The sequence below is a fragment of the Protomyctophum bolini genome, assembly GCF_963924005.1.
Source record: "Protomyctophum bolini genome assembly, chromosome: 13".
Taxonomy (NCBI): domain Eukaryota; kingdom Metazoa; phylum Chordata; class Actinopteri; order Myctophiformes; family Myctophidae; genus Protomyctophum; species Protomyctophum bolini.
Genome location: NC_137874.1, coordinates 29518248 through 29539609, shown reverse-complemented (window position 1 = coordinate 29539609; position 21362 = coordinate 29518248). Strand labels below are relative to the sequence as shown.

The 21362-nt window shown below is 45.9% G+C and overlaps 1 protein-coding gene across 3 annotated transcripts in view; it reads left to right on the top strand.

The window, feature by feature from the left end:
* LOC308327292 (uncharacterized protein) overlaps window positions 1-4966 on the top strand; it is a 33157-nt gene extending 28191 nt beyond the window's left edge. For all 3 annotated transcript variants that reach the window (XM_080780603.1, XM_080780604.1, XM_080780605.1), the window contains one exon: window positions 2023-4966. In XM_080780603.1, coding sequence (XP_080636729.1) covers window positions 2023-2246 — 224 coding nt within the window. In that variant the 3' untranslated portion in view covers window positions 2247-4966. The remainder of the gene's footprint in view (window positions 1-2022) is intronic.
* The last annotated feature ends 16396 nt before the right edge of the window (window positions 4967-21362 follow it).

Here is a 21362-nt window from a genome sequence, read left to right as displayed (position 1 = left end):
ACTGTCTTCTGTGAGTCCCAGACATCAAGGGTTTTAAAGGTCCCTCGGCCCCGGCAGCCGCCGTGTGCTTTTCGTTTGTTGTTGAGGCGGTATTTCCTACACGCGTGCGTGTGTGCGTGTGTGTGCGTGTGTGTGTGTGTGATGCTGTACTACACTGTTAGTCAGACATGGCCTTATGCGTGCCTGAATCCATGAACAGTAGAGGGCTGCACAAAGCAGACAGCTACACAGTGAGAGTGAGAGAGAGAGAGTGTGTGCGTGCATGTGTGTGTGTGTGTGTGTGTGTGTGTGTGTGTGTGCGTGGGCCTGAATGTAATGTGAGAATCTGCTCTTTTGAAATTCAACAGTTAGAAAATGACGTGTGTGAAAGTGCATGTGTTCATGCGTACGGCGGTGGAGGGGGGGTGGGGACTGTGGCGTAAGCTGTGTTTGTGCATAATTGTGTGCGCGTAGTACATTCTGTGTGTGTGTGTGTGTGTATGCGCATGTACTCATGCCCCTGTGTGTTTGTATATAAGAGTGTGTGTATGTGTGTGTGTGTGTGCACGCGCACACGCATGTGTGTCCGTAGGTCTGTGCGTATTTGGCTCTCGTGTGCGCGCCGCGCATGCTCTCACGTATCTCTGTCCCCCAGGGACGATGCTAAAAATATGTGGCTCCTCAAGCCTTCTGGTGTCTGAGCTGCGTCTGCCCCCCTCCCTCGCCATCCATCCATTCCTCCCTCAATTACACCCTCTTCCAAACACGGAGAGACGTGTCACGAGCGTGCACACAAACCCTCCTAGCCACATAGACGCGTGTCAGCGTGCGTGCCTACGCCCGACGCAGCCTTCAGCCACATAATACGTAAACACGCAAGCCACGCAATGCGGTCCCTAACAGCATAGGCGTGCACGAGTGTACACGCGCGTGCGACACAGCCAGCCACGACCACATACACAGGCCAGCACACGTATGTATACTGTAGCGTGCACATTAAGTGTGTTCATGCGGTAAAGTGGAAAGACAGGAACGCATACGAAACGCGCAAAAATGCACACACGGACGGACAAAGGATATGTTCCTTTGTCTGTCTGTGTGCGCATTTTTTTACGTGTTTCGTATGCGTTCCTGTCTTTCCGCTTTACTGCACGAACATGCACGGCACGCATGCACACACATCAACTGCACCCAGCTGTGTCTCTGCCACACATCCACGGAGGTTGACCTCTGTTCTGTGGCAGCCAGAGACGGCTATGGGGAGGCGAAAGGCATGAAAAAAAAGAGAGGAAAAACAAGGTAGGCAACAGTGAGCAGTAGCTCGGGCCAAGCACAGAATGTGCCTGGGGAGGAGGAGGAGGACCAGGGAACTTTCACAAACAACAGTACGTGTGGAGGGAAGGTTTCTCTTGATGGCATCCACATACCTTGCCGTTGGAGCCACGCCCTGCTGGACTTAAATCCCCTCGTTCCAGCTTTCACCGTTTCACTCTCCTAAAAAACACAAAAAAATAAGTTTCAGGTTGAGGTAGATACAAATTCTGTTTTCAGAGCTGTCACTGAGCTCTGACCACCTGATGCCTTATCCTTGATCAATGATACTCACCCTTTTTCATTTCAATGGCCCCCATGCAGTGTCATATGCAATAGGCCACTGACACCCACTTATAAAATCCTGTAAAATCCTGTTAATTTAACTCTGAGAGCGTACAAATGGAACCAAATTGACAAAGTGACAAGTCCCTTTAGTTCCATTTGTTCACTCTCTGACTTACAGACCCGTAAGAGCATTTGGTTCCAAACTATAAATCATTTAGCTGGGGACTGCCTGGAAATTTCTTTTTAGGATTTGTCTCAATATCACCTTTGTGTGCGATTCTGCACAAAAACATGAATGTTGTTTTTTCTGAACTTGTTGCTTGACATCTACCTCGTCCGATGTCGGCTATATAGGTTACCAAGTTGAATTCCTTGAACACGCAAACACGCTTCATCATGAGATGCAGATTCTGATTCCAAAACCTCTTGTCTCCCCGTCCATAGATGCCCCCGTGGTCGAAGCAGCCCAGAAAGCCGCGTCGGAGGAGAAGGAAGCCGGAGCCGAGGCGAGCAGACCGGTCTGTTCGGGCCGTGGCCGAGTGGCCCAGCTCACCAAAACATTCAACGCCCAGAGCCCTACAGACACGCAGACCCCTCCTCGCGGTAACAGACCCGCCATCCCCACCAAACCTAGCCACTTGTGTGTATCCTCACCCTCCGTGAGGTAATTCACAGCCGGTTCATGAGCCGACGACCACTAGCCCAGTTATATGTGCCAACAGCGCTAATGTCATGTCAGTGGTTACACTCTGGTTGCCACGCACGATTTAGCATTTACCATGAAATCAGGACGTAATATATTAAAACGACACCATGCCCATGGAGTAGTTGTGCCATTGTCCACATTCTCCACCGTAACTTCTCATGACCCACTTTCTGCCCTGACGCTCTGGGTGAGAGACTGTCCCATGCCCAAATAAAGCTGTATAGGACACACTGTTGGGCGCGCAGTCAGGGGTCGAAGCCAAAGGACATTAATGGGACAGGCTTCTCCACGGGGTGGTTCCCAAAATAGTACATTTTCACACCATCGCTCCCATTCCAAAAGAAAAAAACAACAAAAAGTTTGTGTAATGCTTGAAAGTTGAATGGTTTTTCCTCTTTTTATTTGTATTTTTTTTATTACAGTGCAGTACTGTAAATGATCTGTGTGGGAAAGAATTTCCAAAACAACTGATTGTAATTGAAATATGCTTTACTATACGACTACCTTTGATGTACTTTTAAGGGTATTTATAATTCATATCACATTATGTATTCACTTGGTGTTGTTGCTATCCACATTTTGTGTTACATGAGGATAAATCTGACCTGCTGTACCAAATCTAGTTAGAGATAGCTGAGAACACACTTTGAGTTTTGTTCACTGCATGAAATAGCAGATTGTTTGCTTGATATCTGATATGATATATTGTTATTGTTCTCTAAGTGAGCAAGAGCAAGGTATGTCACATTGCACAGTGAAATCTGGACCCCTACAGGTCCATGTTTACATTCTCAGAGTTAAATTAACTCCATGCACCACTTTGGTCACAACACAAACAGGCTTGAATCGCATTGCTATGGAATTTGCTGTACACCTTCATGTCCCCTGCAGTTCATTGGAGCGACCTGTATCACAGGGAGTCACAGCAGGGAAGGCAAAGTGCGGACGCTTCCACTCAAGTGAGTACTATAGTCAATCACACCTTGCCTTTTCCGGGACTTAAATTCAATTCAATTGTTTATTGGCATGAGGAAACAAACATTTACATTGCCAAAGCAAGTGCCTCTGGGAAAGATGGAGTCCCGCCTCTGATTGGCCTACCGAACGTCCGCTCTGTGACGCACGCGGAAACTGCCTTCCCTGTAAGATGGCACCCGAGATACAGACGCCCCAGAGCCAGAGGAGGCGTCTACCTTTCCTGTCTATGGTCTTGTACTGACCCCCCAGAGCCGGAGGAGGTCTACCTTTCCTGTCTATGGTCTTGTACAGACGCTCAAGAGCCGGAGGAGGTCTACCTTTCCTGTCTATGGTCTTGATTCTCCAAATTAGCTTTTCCATTCTCTGACTGAGTTTGGTAGAGCAGGTCACAAATACCACTTAATTTTAATTGAAATGTTTTAAATGTTTTCAGGTATATTTGCAAAGCCTGAGCAATGCACTCGCTTATGTTTTTTTATCACGTGCCATAATCTAAGTGTTCTGCATTACCTCATGTAGACCCACGTTTGGCTTAGTGTTTTATTTTGTTTTCTTATGAATCTTGGGACAAAGTCATTGTTTTGTACAGCAGCCATAATAGAAGTAAATACATTGAATCATCTAATGAGTCACTGATATGAATCTGATTAATGTCACAAATCAATCAGTCTCAGATACTGTATGTATCAAATTGTGTTTTTTCTTCTCAAAGTCTATACTATAGCCTTTAGAAACAGGGATTGCCATAATGACAGTATCAATTGTTGAGCCAAAGAACGGCCATGTGCCTGTCTGTCCATGACTCAACATATTGATACTGTCATAACGGGACTGCATTAGGTCCTCATCGTGCCGTCTACTCTCTAGGGAATCACCTGAACTTGTTTACCTGTCAGAGAACATCGTGCTCGCTCTCTCTCTCTCTCTCTCTCTCTCTCTCTCTCTCTCTCTCCCCCCCTCTCTCTCTCTCTCTCTCTCTCCCTCTCTCCCCCTCTCTCCCTCCCTCTCCCTCTCTCTCTGCCACCTGGTCAAATCCTCAAGACGAGTCAAGAGCTACCTGGTGTGGACCAGTGACAGTGCCAAAATGCCATAATGCCAGACCCTGGTGGAGACAGACAGTTACTGCCAGTTCTTTCTTGTCCAAGAGTAGTTGACCTATAAGCTCACAACACATCACTACGTGTTGTGAGATTGTAAATCGGTTATTTTCTGTGATTGAAACCTTCGTAGGTTTCCTCAGTGTAGCTTGCTGATATGTCTGGTTTGGGTGCCTATTCATTTTTGTTCTCGTTTATATTAGCATTTTTTAAGGGAGTAATGGGGATAATTAACACTACCAAGATGCTGGCATTTTCTTTTTTTTACAGCTTGTTTCCAGTCAAGTAGTTATATCCCCCATGTAAATTATGGTGTGTTTCATTTGAAAGGCTGAATGGCAATAGCAAATTTCAATGAAATTTCCTATTGAGTATGCCCAGAAAAAGAAAAAAAGGTTTTGTGTTCACTAGAGGTGTAAAGTTTCTTTTTTATTATTATTAGTAAAATAAAATACATTTTCAAATGAAGACATTTGAAAGGGTTGCTTAAAATTCTGCTGAGAATTGGATGGAAACATTTCTAGAGATATTCAGACATGTCACGCTTGCACTGTGCAATCAAAGAGGAACAATAAAGTTATAAACAGATGATGTTTTTTTAAGCAAAGTATGTTTCCAAAGTATTTTAATGCGGAAAGATTTGTAAAAGTGTATGTGAGTGACATGAGTGAGTGAGTGAGCACGCGCGCGCACACACACACACACACACACACACACACACACACACACACACGTGCATGTGTGCGTGCATAGTATGTGCAAGCTACGTCTGAATAATATTGTATGCTACACTTGCAGCTTCATTTATTTATTTATTTATTTACTTCAAAGCAACATCCACTCCTGCTAAGAATCCATGAATCTGAGTTAAATGAAGGAAAACTCCAAGTTGTCCATCCTTCATCGATTTATCTTTGTCTTGTTAAAATAAAACAATTGGCTTGTTTAACCTCTTTTGGCTGCATGTTTGCTATAATATTTAAGCGATATGTTGCAGCTCCAAGGAGCAACAAGACCAAATAGGACCCAAAGGGACGAGAGAGACACTATTAAAGAGTATTATCTGGAGTATTAGATCAAAGGTATCAAATAAACTAATTTAGGACTGCAGAGACCAGATTCTACAAAATGTCTTCCAAATCCTGACAGTTTTCTGAAAAACCTACAGTATGTTTCTGTATCAGAAATGGCCGCCGACCACCATCTGAAAATATGTTGTTCCAGGGACCCCCTAGAAGAAAAGGTTTGAGATAAAAACGTCCGCTCTGAAAGAACATACATTCAAAGATTTGTGCCACATTTTTACGATTTTTCAAAAATAGCAGATCTACAAGCTCGTAGAGTGGCACTCGGTGCTGTGCTATGAGTTTGTAGATTTGCTATTTTTCAATAGCTAAAGTAGGTCTATAACATAACACTTAAAACACCAAAAGAGGTTCCCATCCTGAATTTGTTAATATTAATAACATACTGTGAAGACAAAATACACAGTTCGTTCAAACTGCACCAACACCAGTAGACCTGGTTCTATAAACATAGCATACCGGAAACTTTGATAATGGAAACGGCCACTATATTTCTACACTCACTCCAGAGGGCAACATTGCATACTGTCAGGCAGAAACCTCAACAAAACATCTAATTGTGACTGTAGGTCACAGATTACTATGAAAACCTGAAAACCGGACAGTCTGTCACGCCACCATATATGGTCGCCAGTCCGTCACGCCTCGTGACACGTCACACCACCATATATGGTCGTCACGCCTCGTGACCCACTCCATATATGTCCGTCTTCATAAATGAAGATCACAACACTGACGTCATCAAAACCTGGATAGCCATACATGGAGAAGACTGGATCATCACCTAGATCTGCATATATGGAGCCGGCCAACAATTCTACATCTGACCTCAAACCTCAAACCCTTAGATCTCCATATATGGAGCTGACCTGTTCTGACGTTCCATATGTTGACCCTCCCCATCCGTCCATGTCTCTCTTTTGACTGTCTGATACCAGAGTTCTCAACAGGCCCGGCCCTACCTGGGCCCTCATTAAACCATGTACTGTACACTCAAGACACTGTCCCCGTGCCACCCTTAGATCACCATATATGGAGCTGACCTGTTCCGACATTCCATTTGTTGATCTGACCTCATCAAACCCTGTACATATATATATATATGGCCAGTACATAATTCATTCCATATGTTGATCTGACCGCCCCAAGCCAAAGCGCCAGCGCTCGCCCAGCAGTCTTCCGTCACCCAGGCGGACAAGACGGAGGTAGGAATCAAACCTGGGTCCTCGCATCACCCTTGTCAGATTTCTCAATAAAGAAAGTATTTTTGTCCATCCATCATCTGCACTAGTCACCCTGAGACATATCTGAATAGAATTGTGCATACACAGCGTCACAAATATTTCAAATATACCCTTGTATTTAGTAACAAATATATAAAAAAGTGTTATTACCATTATTATAGTTATGATGATTATTACTAATACAATTGTTTTATTATAGAAAGAGAACCAATAAATAAATAAATAAAGTGGGATATGAACTGACGGACTAAATAACAGATTAAAACAGCAGGATCAGGATTCAGAGGCTCGATGCCTCCAGCAGTACTAATAATGTACTGTTCCTCAGAGTGTCCTGGAGCCAAGCAGCAATTAGTAGCTAAACTCAGATCACTGCAAGTGATCAACAGGTCTGTGAGATTGTTAGACTCACTTTATTCACCAAGGTGATATGATAACAAAACAAAAACCATACTGTATGGAGCACATTGTGTCTTGACCACCGAATATATTGTCCACAGTGATCTATGCCCGCGATAGGCTATCATTTGTTGCAGTGTGTTCCTATGCACGCACGCACGCACGGACACACACACACACGAGATGATACCTAGACACCAACAGTCTCTCTCTCCCTCCCATTAGTCTCTCTTACAATGGCTCCAACTTTTTCTGCAATGCTTTGAGACGCCGCCGTATGGTTTCCATCCGAGAGCGAGTGTCCCTCGTTATGCCCTCGTACCACCTCCCACGATCAGCACGCACACACACACACACACACACACACCCACCCACCCACCCCTTGTTGGCCGCTGTTGCTGGCGTCAGGGCCCCTAGCTCCGAAAAGATAAAAAAGGGGGCTGTTGTTGTTGCTGCTTCACAGACGGATGTGCTGTTTCTCTCCCTTTTGGTGCCTCTGACGCTCGCCCAAAGAAAGGGATATTGAGGGTGGAAACACATTGAAAGAGCAGGGAAAGGAAAGCGCAAGCTACTGCTAACATTTATGTTATCCTTCCACCCCCCCAAATCACCACCTCTATATACCGGCTCCTAATAACAATGCAGGGTCTGGCAGCTGGACCCAACCAAGTGCAAAAACCCGGATGAGTCAGCCGGAGCGTGTAGAGAGTGGTATTCCGATGCACCGCCATTCCGACTACGTGGCTAGGGTTAGTAATGCTGCGCGTCGGAATGGCGATGCATCTGAACAGCAGGCTTCGTATTGCCAGTGGTACTAGACAGACAGACAGCTATATGCAGTGGGTGGGTAGACAGACAGACAGCTATGTGCAGTGGGTGGGTAGACCGACAGACAGCTATATGCAGTGGGTGGGTAGACAGACAGACAGCTATATGCAGTGGGTGGGTAGACAGACAGACAGCTATATGCAGTGGGTGGGTAGACAGACAGACAGCTATATGCAGTGGGTGGGTAGACAGACAGACAGCTATATGCAGTGGGTGGGTAGACAGACAGACAGCTATGCAGTGGGTGGGTAGACAGACAGACAGCTATGCAGCTGATTAATTGGCGAACCCACCGTCAGTGTGCCGCGACCTCATGCGGGGTCCGGACCCCAACGTTGGGAACCCCTGAGCTAGATAATGACACCCATACAACATTTGAAGAATGGACAAGGTTCTGCAAGATATATCTGCACAAGACTGACGTCATCTTGATGACATCAATCATCAATGAGGTCTGTCACATGGGCTACAACCTATATATTATATACAAATATTGCTGGGCGACACAGCCGGCTTCGTGGGAATTCATCCCACGAAGCCGGCGGTTCCGTTGTGGCTACGTCATAGCTACCATCGTCAAAGGAACCATAGAATATACCTCCCCTGTTCTCTCCCACCATGCATCACCTCCCTCCGCTCTCACACCTATACCTCCCTCACATCACCACCTCACCCCCCCCACCTATACCTCCCTCACATCACCACCTCACCCCCCCCACCTATACCTCCCTCACATCACCACCTCACCCCCCCCCACCTATACCTCCCTCACATCACCACCTCTCACCCCCCCCCCCCCACCAGCACCTATAGCCTATCTCCTGTTATCCCACCTCCACCTCTCCTCGCTCCCCCTCCCTTCTAACCCCCCAACCCCCCCCCCCCCCCAGACTATAGCCCCTAACCCAGCAAGCATAGCAGTTCTCCCAAACCCTATACCCCCCCCCCCCAACCCCAAGCCTGGAGGGGTAGAGTGGAGAGAGAGAGAGCCAAGAGAGGAGAGACGAAAGGGTAGAGAGAGGAAGTAGACAGAGCGGAGAGAGAGAGAGAGAGAGAGAGAGAGAGAGAGAGAGAGAGAGAGAGAGAGAGAGAGAGAAGCAGGGGGAGCCGGGGCCATGTGATAGAGAGAGCATGCGGGCACAGCTTCACCCCCAGGCAGAGTGAACGGGGGCCTGCTGTGTCTCTCCTGCATGATTAATCTGGCTGAGGGGCAGGAGGACCGCTGCCACAGCCCTGCCTGCATTAACTCCCTACCATCCATGGGTCCACACACACACGCACACACGTACGAACACGCACGCACACACACACACACAGTCACGCTGGTATGTGCCTGACTAAAGCACGCAAGCAAACACACACACACACACACACACACACACACACATACGTAGTACTCGCCAAAACATGCAGACACGCATGTGCGCTCACAAAAAAAAGAGAGACAGACACCAGACACCTATTTACACACACACACACGCTCACAAAGTTATGCAGGCACGTACATACACGCGTGAACACTAAATTATGCAGACACACGTACATATACGCAAGCGCGCACGCACAACGCGCGCACACACACACACACACACACACACACACAGGGAGGGGAGCTACTGCCTCCATTAACTCTCTGCTTACCAGGTTCCTTTTTAACACACACACACACACACACACACACACACACACACACACACAATGGGTGTGTGTGTGTGTGTGTGTGGTAAAGAACAGTGGCCTGTGCTGAATTGGATTTGTCTATATTGAGATATCACGTTTTGGTGTGGCATGAAGTTTGACTATTATACTCCCCCCCCCGCCCCCCCCCCAGGGGCTCTGTTCCACTTCTTCCAGACTTTCTCCTCGCCATAATCTGCCCGCCAACACAACGCTAATCAATTTGACTTTTGGCAAAGCGGCAACGTGGAAGTAGAGTCCGTATAGGCTATAGGCATTCCATGCTATTGGGTTCACACGATTCATCCACTCATGTGAGCACCATGTGACCAGCATGAGACATCCGTCTCCTAGGCCATGTGTTTGTTGCTGTCGGGCCGTGCTGCTTTGTGTGTGGTTCACGTGAGGCAGATGGGCCCCACACTGTGAAGAAGAAATATCTCACATGCATGCGTCAAATGTTTTCGCGAAAAAACGCCTAGAACATTTAGCGAAAATGTGTTTTTGTAACTTATGATGACTTGTGATGTTTTAAAGTTTTAAGATTCAAGGTTCAAGGTTGTACTTTATTGTTACCTTCATTATCTTGTGTACAGGAGAGTAAAACTTATTTTTGTTCATGGCTTCCTTCAGATTATTAGACGGTATTTTGACTAACCACCTGATTTGTACGACGGTGTACACATGTCATGTGGTCATGTGGCAAAATTGCAGGTTTTTGCCAGGGTTAAGTGGTTAAACTTGTTTTCCCTGCCATATTGAAGTTCGGGGCTCTAGTTGTCTCAAATTGGAATAAATGGTTTGCAACAAGGCACAAAAACACAACACGTTCCCAATATCTAAACAAAAAAACATATGAAATTAACAAACGACACCAAGCCTGTCTCTACCACCATGGCACATGTGGGCACGATTATGTTAACCAGTAAGTAACCACTTGCAACACTATTATATTATACTTTTTAAATTATAGTATATATATTTTTTGTTTTAATCTTGAAACATTTTGAAAAAGCGCAAAAACTTTGAGTTTTGAGTTTGAAAAACCTTGAAGCATTTAGATTTTGAATTTTCGCCAGACTGGAGTTTAGGCTGAATGCGACAAATAGCACACGACGCATGGTGCAGAGGCCAAGCAAAGATCCGACCGGCAGCAGCAGGCAGAGGGTTAATATCCCGTGGTCCGATCCGCATTAACTGGAAAGGAATGAAGTGTCAAGCATGTTCTCACCACAGCGAGACGGTCAACCCCCCCCCCCCACACACACACACACACACGCACATAGCCCGTCCTCCATACACCCCCTCCCCTTCCTCCTCCCACCAACCAGTCAACCCACAAACCTCCCTCCTCCGCACAGCCCCCCCCCCACACCTCCCCCCCCCCCCCCGCGCCGACAACCTCCCACAGCCGTGACCAAATTATTTTCTAGCCTCCCGAGATTTGCCTCGCCAGACAAAAATCTGCAGCGCAGTCCTGATTCAGTGCACAAATACATAGCCTCCCCTCGTCCCTGCCCACGACGTCTCTCTGCCGCCACTCTCAAGAAAATAGGTCTCTCTCTCTCTCTCGTCCTCCCAGCTCGGCCCCTCTGTTTGGATGGACGGCTCTTTGTGCTACCATGCACTTGACAGTTTTAAATGCTACCGCGCTACCAAGAAAAAAAAAAAAAAAACACAAAACAATAAAGTGTTCAGGGTCCATTTTTTGTATTACACAGATGCCATGTTTGGATAGATGAGTGGTGTGTTCCACAGCGGGTAACATGTCTGAATGCAGGTAATAGCGACACAATGCAGGTGTTGTTTAAAGTGTTGTTTAACAAAAGTAACGGTTGAGTGATAGAGAGAGAGAAAGAGGGGGGGTGGGGGGTGGTAAGAAAAAGAGGATGGACAATATGATCCAGAATAAAAGTGAAAGGGGAAGGAGAGAGTAGATAGAAAGAGTGAAAAACAGAGATGGAATGGATGGAAGTCAGCAGAGAGAGAGAGAGAGAGAGAGAGAGAGAGAGAGGAAAATAAGCCCCACCGCGAGCAGGCCACACAGCCCTGCCAAACTGCTTGAAAAAAAAAAGAGAAAAAAAAAAGCCCCCTCTGTTTTATTTATAGTGCGCTGTATCCATGGCAACCAGAGAGGTCAGGCAAGCTGGGCCTGCGCTTCACCCTGCTCTGGGGATTAGGATTTCACAGAGGTTCTCAGATGTGAGGAAGGTGGGCTAGAGCTGCTCGCCAACGCAGCCTCACTGCCTGTTGGGAAAGTCTGGGCCCTCTGAGGGAAGAGACAGAGAGAGAGAGAGAGAGAGAGAGAGAGAGAGAGAGAGAGAGAGAGAGAGAGAGCGAGAGAGCGAGAGAGCGAGAGAGAGAGAGAGAGAGAGGGAGGGAAGCAACAGAGTGCCGAGGGAATACACTGGGAACAGTGGTTTGCGGTGATGGGGCTTGGAGTGTGCATGGGGACAGGCGTGGTGGAGAGACTCACACGCATGCAGAGAGAGAGAGAGAGAGAGAGAACGAGGGAGAGGTGTGGACTGTGGAGAGAGCTTTAATTAGCTAGAGCGTCTGTTCCACGGAGGCTCCTCCAACTTTGTCCGTTTGTTTGAGAATGTGTTGTTGTTGACTGTTGCTGTTATTTTAAAGCAGAAGATAAAGCATAAATCAGGTCACACAAGGTCATGTAAAACTTGATGCAAAAACGGGAACTGTTAGCATCAGTGGTTAAATGGTGTGAGTTCGTTGTCGTGATATTCTGCTCCATGCGCACGTCAAATCAAAGTTGTTCCTATGATTTAAATGATGTATACACGACGGGAATATTGATAACAACTATGACCTAAGTAACAGTATAGACAACATATCTCCATTTGGAACGGATATCTATGCTGCTACGCTGTAGCTCCGAGATGAGGTTCCGTCCTGTGATATGCCTGCCCAGGTCCAAATGGGCTCTAGCTGGGTCAAGCCCGTCCACAAACTGCTTAAATCAGGCTTTAAATAAAAATGTAGTCCAGTCAACCCACGTTCGCATGCGCAGCACTGCTTCTGTAAGATTGCATTGGGAAAACATGGCTGACAAACTACCGCTTTGTAAGTGGTTGTTTTACCCCAGACTCATCTCGGAGATAAAGTGCAGCAACGTAGCGGATTGAGGTTCCAAACGGAGCTATAGACAACAGAGGGTTACAATTGGCTTACGCTACAGAATGTGTAATTATTTTTCCTACACGTATAAGTCAAAATGTACTTTTACATGGGAGCCCGTTAGCCTCGGTACCCAGGCTTTTATTTCCGTGCGCGTTCGGCTAGGGAGCACTATACCCGCCACAGCTTTAAAATCAGTGTTTAAAATCAGTTTTTTGGGGGTGGAATGTTGTCTGTCAGTGACTCAGTGAGCCTGTGAACATGCCGTCATAGGCTCTGACAGAGTTCTGGTATGTCAGTGACTCAGTGAGCCTGTGAACATGCCGTCGTAGGCTCTGACAGAGTTCTGGTCTGTCAGTGACTCAGTGAGCCTGTGAACATGCCGTCGTAGGCTCTGACAGAGTTCTGGTATGTCAGAGATGTTGATGTCGTGGCTGCTGCTACGAGCAGTGGTGTAAACTAAAGTAACTAAGTACATTTTCTCAGTACAAGTTTGAGGTTATTTTGTTTTACTTCAAATTTTCTGTACTTTTTCTTTACTTTTACTTCACTACATCTCTGAGACAAATGTTATACTTTTAATCCGCTACAATTATTTGAAAACATAATAGTTGCTTGCAATGTGACACAGTGGCCTCGGTTACATGCACAAAATGTATTCAGAATGAATGAATTCATTCCGAACAGAGATTCATACCCAACTGTTTACATGGAACCTGAATAATAGTATTCCTATTCCTCATATTGTTTACATGACCAAAGCATTCATTCGCAATATAACTTAGTTTGGACTATAGGGATGGCCAACCCATAACCGTTAAGAAATGAATAACCGACAAACACTAACAGCTATTAACTGATAAAATAAAATAAAAATATGTTTTGAAGCGCCTGCAACCACACGCGACCTTCACCCAAAACAACCCAGAACTAAATAACAGCATGAGGCGGGTGAGAGAAGTGGTGTTTGGGAAAGTTTTTCACAAGAGATTAAAGAATGATAATGAGGTTACGTAACGTCAGATGGTCGAAAACGATATACTGTATATGGGATATATCAGCGTGGTCAATGGCGAGGGTTTTCAGGAGTTGCTGCCTTCCAAAGGCAGTTAGTTTGCATTGCACAGTGCTGCCTTCAAGTTGCAAAGGCAGTTAGTTTGCATTGCACAGTGCTGCCTTCAAGTTGCAAAGGCAGTTAGTTTGCATTGCACAGTGCGCTCAGTGTGCAATTTCCGAACGCGCCCAGACTGTCACAGGTCCGTCGAATTGAAACCCATTTTAAAGACGAGTGCCGTCCAACAGTGGCTCTTAATGTTGGACGGCACTCGTCAATCACCACAGAGAGCCATTTGATAATGATAATTACGTGCCACTATATTGACGAGGAGTGCACGTTAATTCATCCGTCAGTCAGCCGTCACACACCAGACAGACACAGACAGCACTTGCAGACAACCTGGTAGGTAAACTCAACGATGCGGTGGAGGCTTGGGGACTTACTGGGAAACGGAAAGTGTGCACTCACGCCAATTCCCCCGCCTAGGTGGACTGGGACACGGTTCCATGTTTCACCCATACACTGCAATTGGAAATCACTGATGGGTTTGTAAATAGCGCATTTTATTATGGGGGAAAAACATGGTGCATTTGTCTTTTTGGGTAAAATAGCGCATTTCTGCGCGCATAAAATGTCTCCAAATGGCCATCCCTGCTTGAACATGGGCAAAAACCACTATAGTCTATGAAGGGCAGACATGTGTAAAATAATACATGTATTCCAAGCTCCCAGTAGCATTCGGAATAAAGTGTTTATATGGTAGATCTATACCGATTCAAACATTGCACAGTGCTGCCTTCAAGTTGCAAAGGCAGTTAGTTTGCATTGCACAGTGCTGCCTTCAAGTTGCAAAGGCAGTTAGTTTGCATTGCACAGTGCTGCCTTCAAGTTGCAAAGGCAGTTAGTTTGCATTGCAGTGCTCAGTTCAGAGACGAAATGTCCTCATGGGGGCCAAGATCCCTGGTCCAATTCATAATGGGGGCCCCACATACTCTACGTCACTGGCTCAGTGCCCAGACTGTCACGGGTCCGTCGAATTGAAACCCATTTTAAAGAAAGCTAAAAGCGCAACAGTGGCTTTTCATTCCGAATATGGGATATTCTATTCCAATTGAGGTGTTTACATGAGAATTTTTGAGTGGTGCAACCACTCCAAGGAACAGCAATGTCCCTATGTTTAGAGTATCAACAGGGGGGGCTGTTGCACCACTCACTTCAGACCGGTCTGATTTTATTCTGATGAATCCATTCATTCCGAATTAATTTCGTTGTAAATGGGGCCAATGTGAACTTGTGGATCTGCTATTTTCAATTCCACCACCATTTTAAAAACACCTAAAAAATAAAGGAACTAAAACGTGCTACCTTTACCTCAACTGCAGCAATTTCACCGGTTTCATGCATTACAGCGCAGTCTGCTACAGTATATGTGCAGACAATTTTGTGGTAAATTAATGGGAGTGTATGAAGACATTGTAGAGACAAGAAACACACACCTGTAAGCCTATTGTCGTGGAAATTTAGGGATAAACACCGAAAACTACAACATGACGTCACACAACACATTCTCTCCACTTTTACTAACCACCGTTTGGGATGGTCACCTCTTCACCAAAAACTGGACAATGAATAGGCCTTAAGTGAAATAAAAGTAGCTGCACACTGCACACAGTTTGACGGAAGTAAATGAATGCTGGAAAGCCAGGGAATGAACAATGCCAAAGACCAATGACACAAGTCACCTTTTATAAACTGACTGACGTCTATTTTTTTCTCCATAATTGTTATATCACTATGATGCTGCCTGCAATATCTGAGGAGTGTAACAACACATACAGTAGTTTTACTCAGGTTTTACAACTGTTTTAATAGAGCAGCGATTCTCAAACCTTGTTTTAATTCCAAGGACCTCCCAGTTTAATAATTATTCATTAACCCCATTTGATATGGGTGTGAGTTTAACTCTGAGAGTGTTCAAATGGAACCATTTGTCTCGAAGTTACAGACACATAAGGGACCATTTGGTTCCAAAATATCAATCACTGTATCTGGGGAGCCCCTGGAATAACACCCTCAAGGTCCTCTGGGGGTCCCCAGACCTCATGTTGAGAACCATGGGCTCCAATGGCTCCAATATGTTGGTTACCTAGAGACTATGATGTTCCATCCTATTCATAATGAGCTTTTTCACTAAATTATTCTCTGGAAAAGATATTTTTGGTGGTAGCCAATGACTCAACAGCTTTTTCTCCCGTGTAAATGCATGCTCAGATCATTTAAAAACTCTACAGCTGTGCATAGTTTTTAACACATCTTACAGTGTGTCTGACAGCTGACGTTATTTAGCAGGGTAATGGTGTTTAATAAAGCATTTGGAGGAAGTGTGCAAACTCATTTGGACATAATGGCCAACTGTTCAATAATTTCACCAAATTGACAATGGATAGTACGCAGAGCCATAGAGTAAGACAGAGTTACGACAACTCCATTTACTTTATGGGGCCAGTCCAATGGCGGCTCTTCTACATAGACTTATATTGCCAAAGAACATAGCGAACAATGACAAATTCCTGGACCGGAAGTTGTCAGAATGCACTGGACTCAGGCAACAGCCCAGCTTTAATGATCTTAAATGCCTTTATTTTAGTAATAGTACAACATAAACATTACAGAGACTTTAGTTGTCACTGTACAATACTGTGCCTAAAATAGCTCTCATTTGCGCGACCCTCATTGAAAACAATGAATTTCAAACTCCAGCTTGTCACTGTCCAGGTTGCATGATTGAACAGCACTCGGGCGCTCAGTTTTCTGCCCCATCAATGTCATAACTCTGTCTTACTCTATGGCTCTGATAGTACGTACCTCGCCATACATCTGGTGACGTAGTTTGTTGTTTAATTGCCAAATGCCAAAGTTAAAAAAAAATATGTAGCACTATGCGATAATGTGCATTACAAATAAAATAACAATAGTATTATTATTGTGTGACATATAATGAACATATTGGACAGCCAGAATAGTGCAGTTCAGTGGTTCTGGATCAGGGCCCACCCATCTCACTGTGCGTTCAGTTCAGTGGTTCTGGATCAGGGCCCACCCATCTCACCATGCGTATATTTTAATGATCAATCAGTCTATTGTGTTCCGTCTTGGATCAACTGGAACTAACATAAATTAGTAGAGATCTTATTTATCGATAGCAGTGTGAACAGGCTGATAAAGAAAGGTGAGGTCATTGCTGGCTTGTCCTCTCAACGGCCAGCGTGGACATCGCTGCTGTCAGGTGGAAACCTTGTATGTCTAAAATTGTTCCATGTTCATGGTCATTTAAAATAGTGAAAATGGCCGATCTACAACCTCACAACACCTCATTGTGAGCTTGTATCGGCTACTTGATCATCTATCTTCACTACCGTTGTTTGATGAAGTAGGGCATTAATGTACCCAAAAAGTACAACTTAAGTTGAAATATGGAGATACAAGATTTCTGCTCGACAGCAACGACATCTATGGAACACCTTCAGCCTCCAGCTCGGCCCACAACACCCCCCCCCACCCCCCCACGACATCTATGGAACACCTTCAGCCTCCAGCTCGGCCCACAACACCCCCCCCCCCCCTCCCCAACGACATCTATGGAACACCTTCAGCCTCCAGCTCGGCCCACAACACCCCCCCCCCCCTCCCCAACGACATCTATGGAACACCTTCAGCCTCCAGCTCGGCCCACAACACCCCCCCCCCACCCCCCCACGACATCTATGGAACACCTTCAGCCTCCAGCTCGGCCCACAACACCCCCCCCCCCCTCCCCAACGACATCTATGGAACACCTTCAGCCTCCAGCTCGGCCCACAACACCCCCCCCCCCCCCCCCCCCCCCGAAGGTGCAACACTGAGCATCGCAAGCAGCGTTTGTGCCGATGGCGAATCCTACTGCACAACGCCTCCTCACACAGCAGCCTGGAGGCTGTTGAATCCTACTGCACAACGCCTCCTCACACAGCAGCCTGGAGGCTGTTGGAACCGTTGCTCCTGCTTCCTGCACATGTGATTTACACTGCACTTTTACTCCATGTAAACTGGTTTGCTTAATTCTAACCGTACCTAGTATAGACGCTCACTTACATTAAGTAATATCGTCGTTCCGCTGTCGGAGCAGTAATCTTGTATGTCCAAAATTGTAACTTTTCAGGAATTGGAGAATATAACCTGTGCTCCAATGGATCCAATAGTTACGTTTTAGTCACACGCTCTTGCTCATACTTTTCCTTAATTAAATATTTGTAAAAGTCCATAGACGAGACTCATCTACTTTCAACCGGCCAGGTCATACAGTAGGTGAAGATTATCTCATTTCAACCGGCCAGGTCAGACAGTAGGTGAAGATTTTCATGCTTTTATATGAATAGCGAAAATAGGGACGTGTTGTGAGCTTGTAGATTGCAATTTTTTGGTACTTTTGAGTATTAACTAAAAAGATGAAATATGGAAAAATAAGGTTTCTACCCGACAGCGACGGCATACTGTCTCCTTTTTGTCATCGGCTCTATATGCAGAACATTACTTCACAACCGCAGAAACCTGTGCACTTTTACACAGTGTCCGTGTTATTCTGTGTGCCTACTAGTCCGACAGTTATTACCATTTCAAAACTTTGGAAAGATAACGCGCTGCTGCGTCTTCTCTGAGTCAAAGGAGTGCAGTCCATTATACAGCAAGGGGATTTTTGTGATCTTGTGCTCATCCCATGAACTGCATGAGAGATCCTGTCCTGATCCTGATAAAGCAAGAGAGACCAAGCAAAAGAGAGACAGAGAGAGGTGGGGGCAGGGGGGGTTACAAAAGAGGGAGAACGAGAGAATACGGTGAAAAGAGAGAAAGAGACGGTGATAGAAGCAGACAAAAATGGTGAGGGGAAAATCTGGTATAGGAGAAAAAAGAGAGAGAGAGTGATGGAAAGAGTTGATTGCCCTGCAGGAAGTGCACTGTGTGAGTCAAGCCTGATTCATTCTATACTAAATAGCGTCCACGACCACGACACACGCACGCACTCACTGGGAGCCCGTAAAAATGCTGCTACTTTCCGCGCGCGACACCGTTGTGCGGCGCAGCATACATCAGGCGTCAAGCAGAGAGCTGCAGATTCCTCCTGGGGCAGGGAGGGGACGCGCTCCGTGTTGCTAGGAGATGGCCGCCGACGTTGCCGTGCATGGCGTTTTGTGGCCTCTCGCAGTCTCGTGTGCAGCGGGGGCAAGGGCTCCGTGCTATTTCTCGGGGTCGTGTGTGAAAAGGAAAGCGTTGGAGCGGTGTCACAGAAAGAATGTCTGGCCAGCGCCAGGCGCTAGGAATAAGGTGGGGAGTTGAGAACAGCAAAGGTTACAGGTTCAGTCCCTGCTGCAGCCGGGCGACTAGTGTCCAAGTGTCCTTGAGCAAAACTCTGAACCCCCTCCCCCGCAACCCACCTTCCTGCTCAGTCTTTACATGAGAGCCTGAAGTGGAAAATGCTAAAACATGCAATGATTCACCCAGTCCCAAGGGGGCACTCTCAGCACCTGAGAGTCATATGGCCTCCCATGGAGCTGTGACTGCTTCAATATGTGTCTGCCAAGGAGTAAATATTACAGGCACATGGCCATGGTTGCTTCACGGGAGGTGAGCAGTTGGGTTTTCTTGGAAATGGTACAGCGGCTGACGAGAGAGATGGAACAGAAGATCTCTGGCTTATAGGGTTGTGATATTTAGCATTGTAAAGTGTGTGTGTGTGTGTGTGTGTGTGTGTGTGTGTGTGTGTGTGTGTGTGTGTGTGTGTGTGTGTGTGTGTGTGTGTGGGTGTGTGTGTGTGTGTAGGGGAGGGGGGGGGGGATATTCTCACTGTGGTGTGTAAGGTTAAGAACCTTATCACTGAATATCAGTAAGCATTTTGGGAGTAGTGGTGTGTGGGAAAAACAACACTAGTCCCTAGAGATTGTGCTGATCCTATGATAATGGTGGTTTTAACCATATTGCCATCCTCAGTGTTCCCACTAAAAGAAAAGCCATTTTTAATGAGTAGGACGATGTGGCAGGCTGGTAGCCTATTTGGAGACATTCCATTTATACTTTTAAGTTTATCGTTATCACAATCATCAGGTGAGTGCTGTGCTAAAGAACAACAATGGGAAATGGTCACAATGGACCTCAGTATTAATTCAAACATTTCATCCCATTGTCACGTGTAGTGTTGTGCTAAAACACCATCCATTTTAAGAAAAAACAGGAAAAACCAGGCAATATAAAAGTGATTATAGAAAAATATGTAAAAACTAAACGAAACCCTAAAGGAACACAGACTGAATGACCTAAACACATTTCCATTGGTCATCCGGCTTGGACACTGACATTCTTTAAACCGCAACGTTGCCAGCCCACTGACCGACAAATACTCATCAGCCAATGAGCAACCACCATGCACTGCCAGGTTGCACGCAAACATGAACATGCATGCACGTACTGTACGTACGGTCGTACGCATAGCCTAAACACAAACACACCAGTGTTGCCATTGCAGTGTTGTATTATAAGCAACTTTGGGCTTGTTTTCCCGCGAGTGACTAATACTCGTACCAGTTGCCGTACAATCCCCCCGCCCCTTCCCCCACCCGACAGGATAGATGATAATAATAATATAGATATAGGTCCAGTGCTGGTTGATGTGTTTGTAAAGCGTTATACTATTAGTATAGCGTGACGCAATCGCTCATCCCCTGGTTCATGGAAGTTCTTCTCTATGGAGAATAACATAACATGGGGTCATCTTAAATCGTCCACAAATAAACAAACCGTCTGGGCGATATTGTTGGGGAGGTCTGTCTGTATCGTTTACGATAGTCAGTCATTCATATTTGATACAGTCTAATGTTGTTTAAACGAGTAGTTCTCAAACATTTTGGAACTACTTAATATGTAATTGTCCACGTATCCCCATCTGTTAGTCGCTTCTCTTGGGCTCGATTTCATATACCTTGTTGGCTATTTCTCTCCCAAAATTTGGAGCACACACACACACACACACACACACACACACACACACACACACACACACGGCAGAGATAGATAGGGGGTTCTGTGACCTCTCTCCTACTGTGTTGTGGGATTTTGCTTGGCTTTGCAGCAGAACGGCGGACAGAGCTGAGTGAGTGGCTGATGCCGTGCAGCTGCGTACACTGTGAAATCCTGAGTGCTCCTTTAATTTCAATCGTACACTGTTAAACTAACGCTGAGGATTTTTATGTGCACTTCAGCCAGGCAGAATATACACGGGTACTGTAAGCTGGCTGCCCTTGTGTGCTCTCTCTCTCTCTCTCTCTCTGTGTGTCTCTCTGTCGCATACTGTCTGGGGCCTCTGTCTGTCTGTCTCGCTCTCCCCCTCCTCAACTAGACCGGTTTGAATTTTGGCAAATGCTTTCGTATTTGTTCTCTTGTATCTTGTCCGTTTCTAAATATTCTACCGTGAAGCCGAATGAACGTCTTCTATTCTATTCTCTTCTCGTCTAGTCTTGCACTTCCAACCTTGGGTCTTGGGAGTGTTTCTAT